This window comes from Lithobates pipiens, unplaced genomic scaffold (assembly GCF_037356315.1).
Source record: "Lithobates pipiens isolate NorthernLeopardFrog02 unplaced genomic scaffold, aLitPip1_a1.2 Scaffold_16, whole genome shotgun sequence".
Lineage (NCBI taxonomy): Eukaryota > Metazoa > Chordata > Amphibia > Anura > Ranidae > Lithobates > Lithobates pipiens.
Window position 1 is genome coordinate 539,812,091 of NW_027507748.1, and position 20,460 is coordinate 539,832,550.

The following is a 20,460-nucleotide window of genomic DNA, read 5'->3' on the forward strand; positions in this document are numbered from 1 at the left end:
GTGGGATTGTCTCAGAGAGGTGTTGAGAGACATTCCTGACAGTTGCTCTAAACTGCTCTTGAATTCTTTCAGGACATAAATATTCTTCTGAATGTTGATATGAAATATTGTTCTAATGCAGTTGTCTTCTACATTGTGCAGATGCCAAAGATAACTGTGGATGACAAGTCACCCTCTCAGGACATTCCAAAAAAGGTTGATATTTGTTTTTGTGCACAGATTGTATTTCATTTTCAGAAACATATTATCTTTTTTGTACAGTACAGGACATAGGACTTCATGTCAGTGGGTTCTATGCAGGCTACCTTCAGATGAATGGATACTAAACTTTGTTAGCGCTGTCCCTACTGCATGCTCATATAACCCCACCCACTCCGTGAAACACCAGTTTTTCATTAGGTTATGGACCTTGTCCTTTGGGGAATTTTTTTTTCTTTTACATCATTCCTTTCTCTTTTCAGACACTTCTATCAATGTCTTATTGCTTATTGCTCTAGGCCAGTGATGGCGAACCTTGGCACCCCAGATGTTTTGGGACTACATGTCCCATGATGCTCCACTAAACTGAAGAGTGCCAGAGCATCATGGGAAATGTAGTTCCAAAACATCTGGGGTGCCAAGGTTCGCCATCACTGCTCTAGGCTATCTAGCAGTTTCTAGATTGATAATACTTGGTGCTGTACTTTAAAGACTGTACCTAGACAATACTGGGTGGGACCAGCCTATAAAGTTTGCTTCGGGCACTGGATCCAGTGGTAAGTGCTCACCCAGACACATATCAACATGTGTAGTTAGATACATGGTGCTCTGCAGGTCCAGGGATGTCGTTCATCTCTATGGGTCCCTGAAGACCCCTTCAAAGTTATACCCACTGTGACAGGCCTTGCCTTCTGCTACAGAGACACAACGGCACAGGAACTTGTTCAGCGCCTGAGTTATAGCAGCTCCTGCATTCCAGAAATGCAAAATCCCATTCCTTCCACATCCAGAGTTACCTTTCAGGGATCCCCTCATTTAAGCAATGGTGAATAACAAATGCAAGGGAGCTGAGACAAAAAGGCTGAAAAGCATGTGCTCTGCTGATGGCCTACAGTAAACTCAAAACACTGAGTGATAGCTCTTCCCTTGTGTCAAAAATCTGTGGTAGTGAGTCCTTGTAGATTGCCAACTCGGGGTTCCCCAGGGCACAGCCTCTAAGCTCCAGCCTGCTTCTTCACCAGAGCCCCTGATGGTGGGGATGGACTTGTAGAAGGCTGGAACCAGGTCGCTGCCCCAGGGTACGCCTGGCTGGGTATGTGCAGAGTACAAACAGGCGATAACAGGAAATCCATGAGCCAAGCCAAGGTCAGGACAAGCAGCAAACGAGCACAGACAGTGAACGAAGCCAGGGTCAAAACACTGGTAGATCAGGCACAGGATACACAAGAAACAAGAGAATGGGATCTGTGAAAGAACTGTGAAGTTACTCAGGCAATGTGGGCTACACTGAGTATGTGTTCTATAGGCAAGCAAACTAGGAGGTGGTCCAGGAAGTCATGAAAGAGAAGGAAATAAAAGCCCACAGAATAGCAGGTGATGCCCATTGGTGCTCACAGCCAAACCACATGCGTGAAAGGAATCAGGGTAGAAAAAGCACTGCAGCAAGGCGGTAAAGTACTGCTAGCTCAGGTCAGAGCCGATGTGCTAACAATCAGATGTTAGTACAATGACCCCCCCTGCTGTTCTATTGTGTTCTGACAGGGAGACACCCCTGCCAGAACACTCCATTGGCTGAGAGCACTGAGCGGGACATGGTCAGCAGGCCATTTTTTGGTTATGCCCCTTCGACAGAAGCCGGACAAACAGCTGCCTTCTGTTGGACTGGCTGCATTACACACGGGCCAAATGTCAGCCGGTTAATATTGAACGGCCAATGCCGTCCGACATTCGGACATGTGTATGAGGATTATTAAGAATAATACGTAAGAAGGAAACTGCAGGCTAACTTGTGACATCTTGCTCTGGTTCAATGGCTTATTATGACACTGCCTCCAAAGTGCATATAATATAGAGCAGGGGTGCCCAACCTTTTTAAGTGTGAGGGCCACTTAAGCAACTTGGTAACCAGTCGTGGGCCACAATGAGCCGAGCGCGTGGATGACAGGTCATGGATTGGAGGCAGGCTGGCGTAAATGGACATAAGTCTATTTACATCTGCCGCTCTGTAGTGGTGAATCGAGGGTCCGATTGGGTAGGGGCAATCACGTGAAAAGGGCCTAAACTGCTTTCACATTGATGTGCTGCGGTTTACTTACACCATGGGTCCAGCGTAGTGCACCTGTGTCTATCCTGTGGGTTAACTGAACTTTGCCATAGACTCTGCCTGTGGCAAAAGCTGGCGCTGTACAGGAAGCATCGGCTTATGGGGCTCTGCTCTGCAGCCACTTTCTTCCTCTAACACCAGATTCATTCACAACACTGATGCTGTGGTATGACAGGTCAGCAGCCTGCAATCTGGTCTTGCTAACCAACCGTTCCAGAGCAGGAGATCGCGGGCCACGTCAGAGGGCTCCGCGGGCCACATGTGGCCCCCGGGCTACTGGCTGGCCACCCCTGATATAGAGTATCTATCAAAACTAGATTTTCCGTCACTATGTCTGATTTCTTCTGGAATTTTCAGCACTCTTAGAACCTTTGGTTTCCAAGGACCAAAAACGCTAAAATTCTTTTCTCCCCCTGACTCATGTTCATGAATCAGAGATTGAATCTCCAAACCTGTTCGGAAGAGCAGGTAAGGGGATACAGAGAATGTGGTGAAAGCTAAAGAGAGGTGTGCAACTCGTGCATTTTATGAGTTGCAAGCTGTAACTTCTTAACAAATACTTTCTACTGTCAACACAGTAATTGCTCCTATGCGAACTAGTCTTTGCCTATCAGCACCTGACTCTGCACAACCAAAACAAGCCCCTGTGGGCACTAAGAGGCTTGCAAAATCAAAAAAGACTTTTCCCATCTGTGCACAAATCAAAAGTACACTACATGTGGATTGGCCTAATCCTGAAAAAATATTCACTCCTCCTAAGCTTTTGGCTGAAATGTATCCTATGGAAACTGAATTGAAGAAAAACAGCTCACTCCTGTAGTAGATCTTGCTATTTCAGTCCTAAACAAACACCGTACAGTTCCCGTTGAGGATTTTCCCTCTTGTAAGGATTCTGTTTATAAGAGACGTTTTAAAGCCCTCTTAAAGGCTTCCTTTACCCTTGCAGGTCCAGCCTTGCAATACTGGATTCATTGATTACACGAATTTGTCTTTGATGACCCCGTTCTCTTAGAGCAACTGCAGCTGATTTCCATGAACTTACTGTTTTGTCTTGATGCTCTTGAGAATGTACTTTGGCAAGTTTCCAAATTGTCTCTTTACTCGGTGCAGTTGCGCAGGATTTTGTGGTAAAAAGTTTGATCTGCTGAAACTGATTGTAAAATGTATCTTGAATGCATGCCTTTTTGATGGTGAATGGCTATTCGGGGAATCCCTTGGTAAATCCATCAAGGAAGTCACTGGGGGAAAGGTACTTTTATCTCACAAGAAAAAGCCCAAGTCTCCTTCTCTTATGGCTACTACATCTACTCAGCAAAAGGGGCCTTTGCTCTCCCAAAACTATCAACCTCGAAACCAAGGCTTAGTACTTATTTTTGTCACAAGCCTTAGACCCCATGTCAACCAAGCCTGTCTAGAAGCCCCCCTCACAGCAAGCGGTAGCCTTCACTCCTGTCAGTGGTAGGATATATTTTGGCATTTGTGACAGTCTGGATCCAAGATGTCCTGAATCTTTGGGTCTAATCTGTAATTTCTCTTTCAATTATTTTTATTGAATTTTCAACATTAAAATGTTACAACAAACATTACACAGCAAAGATGTACTAAGCATCCGAGCAGTCTATAAGAAATGCATTGGGACAGGTATATGAGTACATATTTTACAGGAATCTACTAGGTTGCATGTTAACTAACTTCCTAAATCATAATCTTTTCCTTGTCACTGGCATTGCCATAGCACTCCCAACACCCCTTAACGAAAACTAGCTGTGTCGTGAAGTGCATGGCTCCACCCTTATGGTACTTTGAACTTGGGTATATTCCTGTACTATGCGTCCTTAATAAGTTTGTACAACTTATGCACTAATACCGCTTAAGCATACAAGGTTTTATCACTATAATCGTCCAGAAAACACCAGTTGCCACATAGGGCAATAACCACACAACATATTTATTGAAGTGTATTGTACTACGTTAGTGTTATATATTTATTACCTGAGAGTTTTCTCACGCCACTAGGTCTGTAAGTATTGTAAAATTTTTGTTATTCTAGAGTTTGAGGTTTATTTTAATTGGGTGAAATTTTTATACCATTTGATCCATGGGACCCAAAGTTGTTGTTCCCTAAGATATTGGGTTTTGTTTGCAGTGATCATGAGTTCGTATGTGTGGTGTGTTTGAGTTAGTGCGATGACTTCGTTTAGGGATGGAGGAGTATCCATTTTCCATTTCCTAGTTAGTGATGGTCTAGCTGCCAGAAGTATATGCATCACAATCTTGCGATATGCTGGGGCAATCCAATTTATGTTTAAGTTAAGGATGGCTAACTCTGGTGAAGCCTGGATAGGGATGCCAGTGATCCTAGCTATTAAAGAGAATACATATTTCCAATATGTATGTACGGCATTCCCAGAGAATATGGATTAATGTTCTCACTTGGTCACAGTTTCTCCAGCATGTAGGTGGAGTGCTTCCCTTAAATTTTTTTAAAATTGATGGGCTTTAGTACCTCCTTTGTGCTATTTTTTTGGTTATTTCCCATAGTGTGACACAAGAGGTAGCTTTGTAGATTGATCGAAATGTTGATGCCCATTGAGTTGGTGTGAAACTACATCCTAAATCCTGTTCCCATTTGGTTAATGTGAGTAATTTAGTAGGCATGCTCTTTTCTCTTAGTATGGGATAGATGGTTGATATTCCTCTCTTTGTGGTGGTAGGGTTATTTAGGAAGGTCCAAATTTTTATAGGGATAGAGGCCCAAAGTTGAGGGTTATGGTGAAGACAGTGTGCTATTTAAAGGTAGGTGAAGTGTTCAGAGGTTTGGAGTGCTAGTTCCCTTCGGAGTTGTGTGAATGTTTTAAGAGACCCTTGTTCACATAAGGTTCCAATCTAAGCCCTTGTACACACGGTCGGAGATTCTGACAACCAAATCCGTCGGATTTTGTCCGTCGGATTTTGTCAGATGGAGTTTGTCCGAAACTGTTGTATACCGATCGGAATTCTCTTCACATGAGCGGAGTATGTCCGATCGGAGCATTTTGTCGGAAAATATTTCCGGCAAGTTGGAAAAGTTGGTCCGACGGATATTCCGACGGAAACAGTCCGATGCAGACCACACACAGTCGGAATATCCGACAAAACGCTCCGATCGGACACATTCCGACCGAATCTCCGACCGTGTGTACAAGGGCTGTTTAGGTCTACGTTCCACGATTTTATGCAAATGTCAGGGATTAACGTTTTGAATATGGGATGGGAGGGTTCATCTTTGTGGTAGGTATCTTTTCCCATTTGTATGTTATCAGCCGTTGCCATATAATGACAGTGGCTTTAATTGTCGGTGAAAGATATGCCGGGATATTTAGTTTGACTTTCCTACTGAGAAGCCAATATATTGATATTTACATGTGATACTGCTGCCTGTTCTATTTCTCCCCATAGTGTTTTGGGGGATGGTAAAAACCATTCCTTCAGTTGGGTCAAAATAGTGGCATAGTAGTAGTTTATTAGTTCTGGAATAGTTGAGCCTCCTACAGATCTATGTTTGATTAGTATGTGGTATTAACATTGAGGTTTCTTACCTTGCCATAGATATCTTCCTAAGGCACTCTGTAGTGTTTTAAAGTAATATTTGAGGATGCAAATTGGGAGGGATCTGAGTAAGTACAGTAGTTTGGGTAGCACCATCATTTTGAAAGCCGCCAGGCAGGATGCCCATGAAAATTCTAATTTTCCTAATGATTGCAGATCTGGCTCAAATTGTCTTTTGAAGGGGAGAAAGTTTGTGTGGAATAACTGCTTCTTATTCTGTGGTCTGTTTTTCCTATTTCTATCCCTGAAATGGGAAAATCAGTGCAAATTTGTTCTGCTGGGGGCTCAGTAATTAAATTGAAAATTAAAGGAGAAAGGGGGCACCCTTGTCTGGTGCCATTTGAGATACGAAAGGGCTGGGATAACATATCATTAACATATATTTGTGCCAAGGGTTGTTTATATATTGCTAAGATATCGGATAGTATTGTTCCCTCAAAGCTAAATTTAATTAATACTGCCTTGAGGTATCCCCAATGAACTCTATCAAAGGCCTTCTCTGCATCCAAAGAAAGGAGCAGAGAGGGTGTTTTAGTTTGTTTGGCAAAGTGTATGATATTTATTAGTCGTCTTGTCATGTCTGATGATTGCCTTCCCCTGGTGAACCCCGCATGTATGTCATTATTTGTGTCGCTATTGCTTTAGCACTTAATTTGATATCAATGTTTAGTAGTGATATCGGGCGGAAGTTTTGGGGAACATTGGGGTCCTTACTGGGTTTTAGTAGTGTTATGACTAAGGCTTTTAACATTTCTGCTGGGAATGCTGAGGAGCAGGCAGCTTTGTTCAATAGCTGGCATCATTTTGGGGCTAGTGTGTCTCTGAGTAGTTTATAATATTCCCCTATCAAGTCATCTGGGCCAGGGGACTTACAATTTGGTAGGGAATCTATGGTTTTTGCAATTTCGTCTATGGTGAAGGGGGTGTTAAGTTCCTTAAGTTGGTTGGGGTCTAAGGAGGGAAGTTTGATTGCATCTAGGAATTGGTTTATCATCTCGGGCGTAGGGTGCGGGTTATGGGGGTTTTCCGCAAGGTTGTACAAAGAGCTATAGTTACAGCTAAATGCGTTAGCTATGGCCTGGGGGTCTTGTCATTTTTCCTTAGTGTTAGGGTGATATACGTATGGGATCTTGGGTTTAATATGACGGCCACGAATCCGCATTGAGATGGCTTTACCTGCCTTATTACTGGTATGACAGTATCTGGCTTTCAATTTACAATGTTGTTTTTCGAATATATCTAGTAGTGTTGCTCTGTGCTCTTGTCTTAGTATCTGGAGTCTATTTTTCAACTGCTGAGATGGGTGGGATTGGTTTTGGGTGTCTGATGCTTTTATTTCATTAGTGAGAATTATGATTTGTTGCATCCTCCTCTTTTTAGCTTGGTGACCTAATTGTATAAGAACCCCCCTGCAGAATGTCTTGTGTGCACTCCAAAGGGTTGCTGAGTCCGACACCGAGTCCACATTATGGTTGAATATTTCTTCTATCTGTTGTTGTAGGGTAGTAGCATATGTAGTCATTTTTAGTAGCATCTGTAGGCATTTTTAATATTTGGGCATTGGTTCTCCACAATTTATGTACAGGTTGTGAAATTTTGGTTAGAATTGTGGTGGTGAGTGAGTTGTCAATTGTGCAGGTGAAAATAAGGTATCTCCCATTAATGTCAGAGATGGTATTGTGAAGTTGGAAGTCGACTGATTGATGTATCGCTATGATTACTCCTCGTTTTTTCTTCGGTCCTGATGCAGTAAAAATATGTGGGTCTTTATGTGTGCAGGTAGGTGCTGCTCTGGTTTTGAAGTGAATTTCTTGTACACATAAGATTTGACAAGAGAGGGTTTGGCCATAGTGAGGTCCTCTTCGCTGGGTGGTTAAGACCATTGGTGTTCAATGTTAAAATTTTTGTGCTCATATTATGATGGTGGTATTGGAAAAAAATGCAGTACTCACTGTTCTTGTTGGTGTCTCCAGACGACAATGGCGGTTGAGAGATCCCAGGCCTCTTTGTCGTTTTCTGTCATGTTCTTTCAATAAGTCATGTAACAAGTATCTGTGTTGCATTAGGGTGGATGCATTTGAAGAGAAAAGGTTGATCCATGCCGAATAATCTGAGCTGTATAAAGGGTAAAAAGGGAAGAAACAGAAAAAACAAAACAAAACCACAAATGCAAATTGCAGAGATCTATTTTCCATTTTGCACTGCAACATTGAGGTGGGGTAAAAGTTCAAAGGCCAACCAACTAATTTTAAAGCCTTGAAGCACTACGGGGTAGTCGTTGTTTTCAGCATCTCGTTAGACACTGGTGGTGGAACTTTAGGGACCGAGATCTTAGAAAATACTTTAGTGGCATTTCAGTGTAATTTTTCCTGGCTTTTTCTTTGCTCCCATGGGTGGGGCCAGTTCGGGAATGATTCCCCAGGTGTGTAGCAAGACCAATCCCTTTTCCACTGATGTTATCGTGAAGGATGTGCCATTTTTCTGTATTAAGAGCTTGGATGGTTGTTTTCATTTGTACTCTATTTTATGATTACGAAGTGCCTTTGTAATCATAGACAGCTGACTTCTCATGTCCAGGGTGTATTTGGACAAATCTGCATATATTTTAATCGTATTATATGGGTGCGGAAGTTGCCCCATGGTTCTTGACTTATATAGGAGTTGCTCCTTCATATGGAAGAAGTGGACTTAATAGAACGTTGTGTGGGACCTGTTGTGGTAAGAAGGACGGTTTTGGTATACGGTCTATCGTGAGTTCAATAGCTGGTGTTTCAGGTAGCAGGCTACAAAAGAGGTCGACTGCATATTTTTTAAGATCTGGAGGTTGAATTGTTTCGGGGGTGCCTCTAATTTTGAGGTTATTCCTCCTTGAGCGGCCTTCTAAGTCTGCTATTTTAGCTTTGAGCCGTGCTGTTTCTTCTACATTTTCGTCTTGGGCTTCCACTAAATCATTATTGGTAGTGGTCATTTCTCCCATGGACTGTTCGATGGTGTGCACTCTGTCACCCAGTGAATAGATTTCTCTGGAGAATTATTTGATTAGTGTAAGGATGTCAGCATGGAGTGATTTGTGAAGAGTTAACAGCATCTCTTTGAGTTGGGTGTCCATTATTGGCTGGTTAGCAGTGGGGAAAACAGCTATTGGTGATACTTCTGTTATACTGGGGCCTAGGGGATCAGCATCATGGCTTACCTCCTGGCTTGCAAAATCCAGTTTCAGACGTGTTTTCGACGGGCTGCAGCAGGAAGGGCTAGGGGAGTCTTCTCCGGGTGAGGATAGTTGCCCACCTGTCTGTTCCGCAGCTGCTGGTGTTTCATCCGGCATATCTGTGTAGTGCATGCTGGCACTGTGAGCAGCTGCAGCGTCTGTGTGGCCGGCGCCATCTTGCCTGTTCCCTCAGGGAAAGAAAGCTGTCAATTTCTTGAGTCCCCGTTACTCCTTGCGTTTTCTGGACATGATGGTGGAGGTGGTTATCTGTTCCCCTATGTGCCTGTGGAAAATCGCCCTTTTCCATAGTCCAGTGTCACTGTTTTCCCCGCTAGTGCTACGGAGCTCTCTCCTTAAGCTTCCATGCGCCTTGTGCACTGGCCAGGCCCCCCCCCCCCCAATCTGTAATTTCAAAGGGGTGCAAAATAGAATTTCTATCCCTGCCCCTTCCTCACATTCTACCTTCCAGTCTGCCAGCATCAGGTCAAAAACAGGCAGATTTGCAACAAATTCACTTACAAGGAGAGATTGTACCAGTCCCTCCAGCAGAAAGGTTTTAAGATTTTATTAAAAAAAAACACCCACATCTAAGCCCTAAGCGCTTATGTAGAGATTCACTCGGTATGGTTTTATTCAAACGTATTCACAGTCCCCAAAACAAATAGAGGCATCTTCCCAACTTGGACTTAAAATCTTTATACAGATTCTTTCATATATCAAAATTCTGTATGGAACCAGAAGGATCTGTCTTTGCTTCTCTCAGACATGGTGAGTCATACAAGATACCTGTCTACACATTCCCATTTTCCCCTCACATCAACACTTTCTGTATTTTGCTGTGGGAGACTTCCAGTTTGTAGCACTACCAGTCAGACTCTCCTCAACATCCTGATGGTCCACAAAAGTGCTCCTTTGCGAACACAGGACATTCATGTCACAGGGTATAACCTTCTGCTTAAATGAGTCTTCAGCCACAACCTTGTCTGCCAACTTCCACAGGAAGAATGAGTTTCTTCAAATGTTTGGCTGGTTAATCAACTTTCCAAAGTCTGCCCTCCAACTTTAATACTGTCTGAAATACCTGGGTCTAATTTTGGACATGGGCTGAGCTAGAATTTTCCTTCATCCAAAAAAGATTGCCTCCTTGAGGTCCCACATGACCCTCAGATCCAAAAGACCCCCTCAGTTGGCTTCTGCATATGGGTTCTAGGCCTAATAGTAGTCTCCTTGACATGGTGGATCACTAATTCTGCCATGGAGGAGGGAAAGTCATTCCTTCTCATGCCCAGGCAGGTGGTGACATGGACGTCAGCCTTACAGGCTGCGATGGAGTTCAAAACCTCCTAACTATTCATGAACGCTGAACCCCCCTTTTGCCAGATCACCCAGTTAGGGTACACTCGGACAATGCCACAGCAGTTGCCTGCATAAACCATTAGGGGACACCAGAAGTTGAACTGCTGAAAAAAAACGTGATCATTTCCTAGGTGTAATTTCATATTCTTGTCCACATACCTGGTGTGGGAAATTGGCAGACTGACTTTCTCAGCTGCCAATGCCAACATTTGGAGAAGTGGTGCACCCAGAATCTCTGTCACAGGTAGGGAGAACCAGTTGTAGCCTGGTCTGGATTTGCAGTAGATGCCCTGGCGATTCCTTGGATTCTACTGAGGCTGATTTATGCCTTCCCTCTGATAAAATGTCTCCCTTGTGTGCCTTGCAAGATATAGGAGCTACTGGTAATCCTCATTGCACCAAATTAGGCCAGAAGAATGTTGTACACAGACATAATGGTGCTCAAGTCTTTGCCTCTTGCAAGCAAACCAGGCTTGGTACAAGGCCCTATATTCCATCCTGCTCCGCATTCGCTGGCTTTAAAGGAGAAGTCCAGCCAAAGCTCATTTGCTGCCCCCTCATTTGCCACCCCCCAAAGCCTCTCTGCCCCCTCCACAGATCAGCGCTCCAGTGAGCATGGAGGGAGATGAGCAGAGAGCTGTGACTGACAGTCTGCAGCTCTCTGCTCACAGAGCTGTGAAAACCGAGCAATCTGCAATGTTCGATCGCTTGGTTTTCAGTGCAGAGGCGTCGGGGGACAGATGCAGCATCGGACCGATGCTGCATCCACCTAGGTAAGTATACATCTAAAAAGACAAAAAAAGAAAACCTTATTTCTCTTTTAACAGCATGGCTGTTAAAACCTGGGTCCTGAAGGATAGGGATAACTCTGACTCTGTTCCCTCCACCCTACTCAAAGTGAGAAAATCTATCTCATGCAAGATCTGCCATTGCAAATGGAAGACTTGCTTTGCTTGGTGTAAGGACAGGAAGTTGAATCCCAGGGAATAATCTGTAGTTCATGTTTTGGTCCTGACTGGCATCTCACCTCGAGTATCCTTAAGGGTTAGGTTTCTGCCTTATACATTTTTTCCAGGACTGCTCTCTTTGCAATCCTTAGCCAAGACTTTTCTTCAGGGAGTTGCTCATATCCATCCAGCTTTCTGTGACCCCTTGGGAGCTTAACCTGGTGCTCTCAGTATGTCAGAGACCCCCCCTTTGAGCTGATAAAATGTATTCCCCTGGAAAACCTAACATGTAAGGAGTTGCCTTTCTGCTGGACTTCTGAGGTGGCATCTCTCGTGTAAAGAGCATGTTCTTGTTTTCACAACGGCATGGTGGTCTTTAAACCAAGGAATTCTTTTCTACCCAAGGTGGTTTCTCCCTTCCAACTCAAGGAGGATATTGTCCTCCCTTCCCTCTGTCCTCCTCCAAAACACCCCAAAACGCTGTTCCAAATCTGAGTCAATTTTCATCTTCCCTGCAGGCCTTTATAGAGGACATCCTGCCTCCATATCCATCATTGCCAGGTGGGATCAGACAATTTATTTATGGGGCCTATGCCCTTAATGTAAGGGTTCCTCCTTTCCCTATCAGACCTCATTTCAGCAGGTCTGTTGGGCTTTCTAGCCTTTCTAGGTTTTACCAGGTGAATGTTCAGGCCTTGGCTGATGCAAGCTTCAGTTGAAAGGTGCTTCCAGATGTTATCTGAGTGTTTTCGTGTTCCTTAACACTTGTGTTTTTTTTGTGGGCCTGTTGGCAGTTCTGTTTTCTATGTTGTTGCTTACACCTCAGTTAATTTCTTGGTGACATCGCATGGTACATGAGTACAGGTCCTATGTCCCATTCTGTAATGTAAGATTGAAATAAAGGGAATTGACTTACCTTGGAGTACAGTTCTGTCCTGATTGTTTGCCTAAAAAAAATGGAATCTCATGGAATGAGTGGGGATAAATGAACATACAGTAGGGGTGCTGTTACTGTCTAGCCACCTGAAGGTAACCTGCATATAACCCATGGTCTGTTAATATGAGTTGTGTCCTGTGATGTACAACTCCAATTTAAAAAAAGTAGGGATGCTGTTTAAAATCTACATAAAAACAAAATGCAATGATTTGCAAATCTCATAAAGCCATATTTTATTCACAATAGAAAACATTAAATGTTTAACCACCTCAATACAATGCACTTACACCCCCTTCCTGTTCAGATCAATTTTCAGCTTTCAGCGCTCTCACAGTTTGAATGCCAATTACTCAGTCATGCAACACTGTACCCATATGAAACTTGTGTCCTTTTTTCCACACAAGTAGAGCTTTCTTTTAGTGGTATTTAATAACTAGTGGGTTTTTATTTTTTGTGCTATAAATAAATAAAAAAATGTAAATTTAGTGAAAAAATGCCTTTTTCTTTGTTTCTGACATAAAATTTTGCTAATTAGTAATTTTTCTTCATAAATTTTGGCCAAAATTTATACTGCTGCATATCTTTGGTAAAAATAACCCAATTAGTGTATATTATTTGGTCTTTGTGAAAGTTATAGAGTCTACAAACTATGGTGCCAATCACTTAAAATTGATCACATCTGATCAGGCCTTCAGTACATTAGGTGTATCTCATTTCTTGACACACTAACAAGTCAGGAAAGTACAAATACCCCCCAAATGACCCCTTTTTAGAAAGTAGACATTCCAAGGTATTAAGTAAGTAGCATGATGAGTTTTTTTGAGTTGTCATTTTTCCCCACAATTCTTTGCAAAATTAAAATTTTTTAAATTTCTTTTACAAAATTGTCATATTATCAGGTTATTTCTCACACACAGCATATGCATACAACAAATTACACCCCAAAATACATTCTGCTACTCTTCTCGATGTGTGAGACTTTTACTCAGCCTGGCCACATACAAAGCACCAACATTGAAGTAGCACCATCAGGTGTTCTACGAGCAAAAATGACACATCTCATTTCACAACCACCTATTACACTTTTGAAGGCCCTGGAGCACCAGGACAATGGAATTTCCCATAAAATTACCCCCTTTTGGACAGCAAACACCCCAACGTATAATCTATGAAGCAGAATGAGTCTTTTGAAAGGTTCATTTTTTTCCAGAAGTTTTTGGAAAATGTGGGAAAAAAATGAAACCGCATTTTTTTTACACAAATTTGTCCATTTATAAGATATTTCTAACACATAGCATGTATATAGCAAAAATTACACCCCAAAAAACATTATGCTACTCTTCCCAAGTATGGCGATACCACATGTGTGATACTTTTACACAGCCTTGCCACATACAGAGGCTCAACAGTGAAGTAGTACCTTCAGACGTTCTAGGAGCATAAATTACACATTTCATTTCATTCCTACCCATCACACTTTTGAAGGTCCTGGACAGTGGAATTACCCACAAAATGACCCCATTTTGGAAAGCAAACACCCCAGCATGATAGAGGGAGGGTGTGTTGCGCTTCCTTAAATACCAAGAGAAAAATAAATAAACAATAAATAAATAAACATAAACAATAAGCTTATGTGATAAAAAGTGACTGTCAATCGTTCACAAAGTATCAAAAAAACTGTGCAAAAAAGTGCATAGAAATGAACATCTGAAAAAAAAAAATATATATTTATATAAGTATATTAATAGTGCATCATACCAGTGCCTATATAATAAAGGACAATAAAAAACGGGGGGGACTCCAGCTATACAGTGTAAAAAGTGGATTGCAATAGCTATATAAAATAGAGTGAATCGTCTAAGATAAAACAGAAAAAGGGGGGGAAAAAAACTAACATCTAAAATAAAACTACAAACATTGTATATCAATAGCTTAGTGTAATAAATAGTCCAAAAAAAAAAAATATCTATGAATGGTTTAAAGGTGCAAAGACCATAAAAACCAACAGTATGATCCTTAGTGAAAAGAAATAAAAATAGCAAAAAATTGTAACGACAAATGGTGAATCTCGATAGTGTCCCATACACAGTCCAATCGTGCAGATCTAAAATGTGATTTCACAACCAAACATAAAGTGCAAATGTGCCAAGGTAGCTCTCCTCCAAACGGTATCCCGTGTTAATGTGGATAATCCTAAATAATTACCTCACAGCTGTAAGGTTACAGCAAGAAAGTAAATTTGCAGGGGAAATTCCAGGGGATCAGATGAGCTGTGACTGGGACTTCTGACAGTGCCACTCTTCCTTGTAGTTTTAGCCGACCAACAATGAAACAGGAGCGAATAAACAGGCACACACAACTAGACGGATCGATAAAAGATACGAACGTCACTTCCGATTTCCTACGCGTTACGTCTCGAATGGACTTCAACTGGGAACCAGTTGAAGTCCATTCGAGACGTAACGCGTAGGAAATCGGAAGTGACGGAAAATCGGAAAATCGGAAATCGGAAGTGACGTTCGTATCTTTTATCGATCCGTCTAGTTGTGTCGATAAAAGATACGAACATCACTTCCGATTTCCTACGCGTTACGTCTCGAATGGACTTCAACTGGGAACCAGTTGAAGTCCATTCGAGACGTAACGCGTAGGAAATCGGAAGTGACGTTCGTATCTTTTATCGATCCGTCTAGTTGTGTGTGCCTGTTTATTCGCTCCTGTTTCATTGTTGGTCGGCTAAAACTACAAGGAAGAGTGGCACTGTCAGAAGTCCCAGTCACAGCTCATCTGATCCCCTGGAATTTCCCCTGCAAATTTACTTTCTTGCTGTAACCTTACAGCTGTGAGGTAATTATTTAGGATTATCCACATTAACACGGGATACCGTTTGGAGGAGAGCTACCTTGGCACATTTGCACTTTATGTTTGGTTGTGAAATCACATTTTAGATCTGCACGATTGGACTGTGTATGGGACACTATCGAGATTCACCATTTGTCGTTACAATTTTTTGCTATTTTTATTTCTTTTCACTAAGGATCATACTGTTGGTTTTTATGGTCTTTGCACCTTTAAACCATTCATAGATATTTTTTTTTTGGACTATTTATTACACTAAGCTATTGATATACAATGTTTGTAGTTTTATTTTAGATGTTAGTTTTTTTCCCCCCCTTTTTCTGTTTTATCTTAGACGATTCACTCTATTTTATATAGCTATTGCAATCCACTTTTTACACTGTATAGCTGGAGTCCCCCCCCCGTTTTTTATTGTCCTTTATTATATAGGCACTGGTATGATGCACTATTAATATACTTATATATATATATATTTTTTTTTTTTTCAGATGTTCATTTCTATGCACTTTTTTGCACAGTTTTTTTGATACTTTGTGAACGATTGACAGTCACTTTTTATCACATAAGCTTATTGTTTATGTTTATTTATTTATTGTTTATTTATTTTTCTCTTGGTATTTAAGGAAGCGCAACACACCCTCCCTCTATCATTTCTATTTCTATTGAGAGTTCACTCATAACAGTGTCTGCTGCTCCGATTAGAACCTTTTTTTCACTCCACTTCCAAAATTGTTCTTTTTTTGCCATAGAGCGCAGGAGCCTTTTTACATACAAACACCCCAGCATATATTCTATGAGGCATATGCTGCAAGTAGGTACTCGGGTACTCTGATGGGCTGGTGACAGGTACTCGGGTACTCTGATGGGCTGGTGACAGGTACTCGGGTACTCTGATGGGCTGGTGACAGGTACTTGGGTACTCTGATGGGCTGGGACAGGTACTCGGGTACTCTGATGGCCTGGTGACAGGTTATCGGGTACTCTGATGGCCTGGTGACAGGTACTCTGATGGCCTGGTGACTGGTATTCGTGTACTCTGAAAGGCGGTGATAGGTACTCAGGTACTCATATGGACTGTGACAGGTACTCGGGTACTCAGATGGACTGGGACAGGTACTCGGGTACTCAGATGGACTGGGACAGGTACTCGGGTTCTCAGATGGACTGTGACAGGTACTCAGGTACTCTGATGGACTGTGACAGGTACTCGGGTACTCAGATGGATTGTGACAGGTACTCGGGTACTCCGATGGACTGTGACAGGTACTCGGGTACTCTGATGGACTGTGACAGGTACTCAGGTACTCTGATGGAAAATGACAGGTACTTGGGTACTCTGATGGGCTGTGACAGGTACTTGGGTACTCATATGGAGTGTGACAGGTACTCAGATGGACTGTGACAGGTACTCGGGTACTCAGATGGGCTGTGACAGGTACTCGGGTACTCTGATGGGCTGTGACAGTTACTCGGGTACTCTGATGGGCTGTGACAGGTACTCGGGTACTCATATGGAATGTGACAGGTACTCGGGTACTCAGATGGACTGTGACAGGTACTCGGGTACTCTGATGGGCTGTGACAGTTACTCGGTTACTCTGATGGACTGTAACAGGCACTCGGGTACTCCGATGGACTGTGACAGGTACTCGGGTACTCTGATGGACTGTGACAGGTACTCAGATGGACAGACAGGTACTTGGGTACTCCGATGGACTGTGAGTGATAGGTACTATGATGGGTGGTGACAGGTCCTCTTTTTTTTGGGGGGGGGGGGGCAGGGCAGTCAGTGTGATTGTTGTGTACACTAAGCGGTAACGAGATGTCACCGCAATCTCCTTCTCACACACGACCGGTGTGTGTGAGGAGGAGAACCCGGTAACACGCCGTGCACAGTGGGGGTGGAGCTATCTGTGATCGGCCATGACTTCATCACGGCCAATCACGTGGTAAACAGCCATACCCAATGGCTGTTCACCCCCCTCGGTGGCGAGCGGTGTCTCCGTGACATGCCGCCACCGAAGGAACAGGGATGCGCATGCACGATCGCGTGCATTCCCTGTTTAAATGGGAGGACGTCATATGACACCCTCCCGCCACAAGAGCTGCGCCTCCTGGCCTTCATTTGACAGCTGGCGGTCGCCAAGCAGGTAAACTGAAATAATGTACCATTAAAAAAAATGTAATTTTGAAATTGATGGCAGCGACATGTTTCAGTAAAGTTGGGATAGGGCAACAAAAAGCTGGTAAAATACAAATCCAATTCCAAAAACGTTGGGAGGCATACTGTTTTTATGTAGATTTTACAGTGTCCCAACTTTTTGGGAATTATAGTTGTACTCCAAGATAAGAAACTTATAGGTAAATAAAAATTCATTTTTTTAAGTTTTTTCTTTACTTCTGCACTTGAAAAATTGTCAGTTTGTGCTACAGTACATACTGCAAAATGACATGTAAAAACTTGCGGAGCTGGAGCTTTAGTCAGAAAATTAAGTCCTGCTAGATCATGGATATGGAAAACATTCAACATAAATTACTATTCTGTATAAAATCCAGTAATGCACTGTCTGTTGCTTTCTATGCTTGGCACTGTGCCTAAAATTAAAGCCACTAGAGAGCGATCAGATGACAGCCTTAAGATTTACTGTTGGGGGGGGTGGGATAAGACAAATTGTGTGAGGGAACACAGATTAAGGAGGGAGAAAAAAAAGCAGGAGAGGTGACAGGACAAACTTTGCTGCCAACAGCAACAAAAAAAGTTAAATGACATGTTCACTTTTTGCAAAAAAATAATAAATGCACATTTTTATACATGTAAAAAAATGTGCATTTATTTACAGAGGCCCAACATGCAAGGAGCACTGTCAGGCGTTCTTGGAGCATAAATTATACATATCATTTCTTGAATACCTCTTACACTTTTGAAGGCCCTGGAGAACCAGGACAATGGAAACACTTTTGGAAAGAAAACAACCCAATGTATAATCTATGAGGTATAATGAGTCTTTTGAACATGTCATTTTTTTCTACAAGTTTTTGGAAAAGGGTAAAGATGAAAACACATTTTTTAAATTTTTTTAACACAAAGTTGTCCATTTATACAATATTTCTAACAAATGGCATGTACATGCCAACAATTACACCCCAAAATAGATTTTCCTACTCCTCCTGAGTACAGCAATAGCAAAAGATGTCTGCTTGGCGACTTCAGACTGTAGACTTACTGTGGCTGAGTGCGGGATGTACCAAGATGGCTGTGACGAAACGTCACTTCCATTACGAAATCTGACGGGTCATCTAATCTGACGGAACAGGAGAGTTTCCAATAAGGAAGTGACTGCTCTGGGCTTCAACAAAATGGTGGCCTCCAGCAAGAAAAAACAAGGAGCAACGCTGGAGGCATTTCACAGCACACACTAATAATAATTAATATAGAATGTATGTTTGTTAAAGAATGTTAATTGTTTTCAAATTGTTATGGTTAGTAGTTTAATGTTTCACTTCAAATGTATATTTTTTTCACACACACACACACACATATATATATATATATATATCTCTATCTATATATATATTTATTTATTTATTTATTTATTTTTAAACTTAGAAATCCCTGTGGACAGAACACAAAGCACCAGATGGACGAACCTACTACTACAACACAGAAACCAAGCAATCCACGTGGGAGAAGCCAGATGAGTTTAAGTCTAAAACAGAAGTAAGATTATCAGGTGTAAACTATACAAGTAAAATAGATGTGTGTCCTTCACCATTAGTAACGGAGGGAGCTTAGACTAGTGCATATTGAAGAGATTGCCCTTAGAGATCCATTACTTTTTACCTCTGTGGAATTACAACACAGGGTCTCCTGGTAAATAAGTATCTAAATATAGCAATCCTAGAAAACAAAATCCAGGACACTCACAGCACGTCACTTTTCTTTGTTCCAAAGGCTAAAAACATGTAAAACACATGCTATTTCAAGGCAGTTGCATCTATGTGCTAAGTTCTTAAGCATCTCAAGCAGGTTAATTCTGTGTAATAATAATAATAGGCAAAAGCTGAGAGGCATAGCTGTGTGTAAACTTGTGTTATGCATCTGTAAAGATATACATCAGCGCTACATAAGAGTTTTGTCAGTGAAAATAAAGCTTTGTTAGTTTAACCCCTAACGCCGACGTAACGCAAATATGCGGCCTTCAGCCTTGGGGACTGTACAGGGGTGATCCCTGCAGCTGCACACATCACCCGGTACCATTTTTTAGAGCGGATTGTCGGCTTTCTTGTAATAACCGATGCAGCTAAACAGCTGTTATTACAAGCAGCGGGAGGGGATGTCCCCCCTCTCTCGTGGCTCGCCTGGGCTCTCACATCCCACATGTCTGCCGGCTGGCCAAAGACCTGAACAATGCCAGAATCAGCTGTGATCGGGTCTCGGATCTTGTAACCCGGAAGCAATGTCATGGCATCACTTCTAATCACTTGAAAACTTAAAGGCACCAGATTTAAAAAAAAATACAGAATTCAAAACAGCCAAACGTGGCGTTTTCAATGCCTTTAAGTGCAAAGAAGGGATTTGGGTTTTTAAAGATCCCTCCATAAAGAACACCTGTCACTGCCTATTACTGTCACAAGGGATGTTTACATTCCTTGTGACAGCAATAAAAGTGATCAAAAATAAAACATTTAAAGGGGCAGTGTAAAAAAAAGAAAAACAAAGAGAAAAAAAATTATGTAAAGCACACTGTCCCTCTGAGCTTGTGTGTAAAAGTGACCACATACGTAAGTCGCACCCACAAATGTAAACAGTGTTCAAACCACACATGTGAGGTATCGCCACAATTGTTGAGTGGGAGCAATAATTCTAGCACAAAACATCCTCTGTAACTCTAAAAATGTAACCTGTAGAAAATTTTAAAGCATGATATGTTAGGTATTTATTTACTCAGCGTTACATCATCTTTCACATTATACAAAAAAATTGGACTAACTTTACGGTTTTGTTTTTTTATAATTCAATCTTATTATGAGTACTGAGGTTATGAGATTGCACAGGAATTTGTATCTGAAATTTATCAACTGAGTATAACAATAACATATCTAAGAACATATGTGAGATTATTGACAGCCGCCATCGCCTTCATGGGTGGTGAACAATCATATGAAAACAAATTAACCCCCCTGACGGTATTCCCGAGTCTGGCTCGGGTGGAATTTTTATGCCAAAAGCGGTAACCCTGAGCCAGACTCAGGACCGCATCGC

General features: G+C 42.0%; 1 protein-coding gene across 8 annotated transcripts in view; it reads left to right on the plus strand.

The window, feature by feature from the left end:
• The window catches only part of PRPF40B (pre-mRNA processing factor 40B), a 140,333-nt gene that overhangs the window by 32,033 nt on the left and 87,840 nt on the right, over nt 1-20,460 (plus strand). For all 8 annotated transcript variants that reach the window (XM_077483286.1, XM_077483287.1, XM_077483292.1 and 5 more), the window contains 2 exons: nt 142-195; nt 18,805-18,915. In XM_077483286.1, coding sequence (XP_077339412.1) covers nt 142-195; nt 18,805-18,915 — 165 coding nt within the window. The remainder of the gene's footprint in view (nt 1-141; nt 196-18,804; nt 18,916-20,460) is intronic.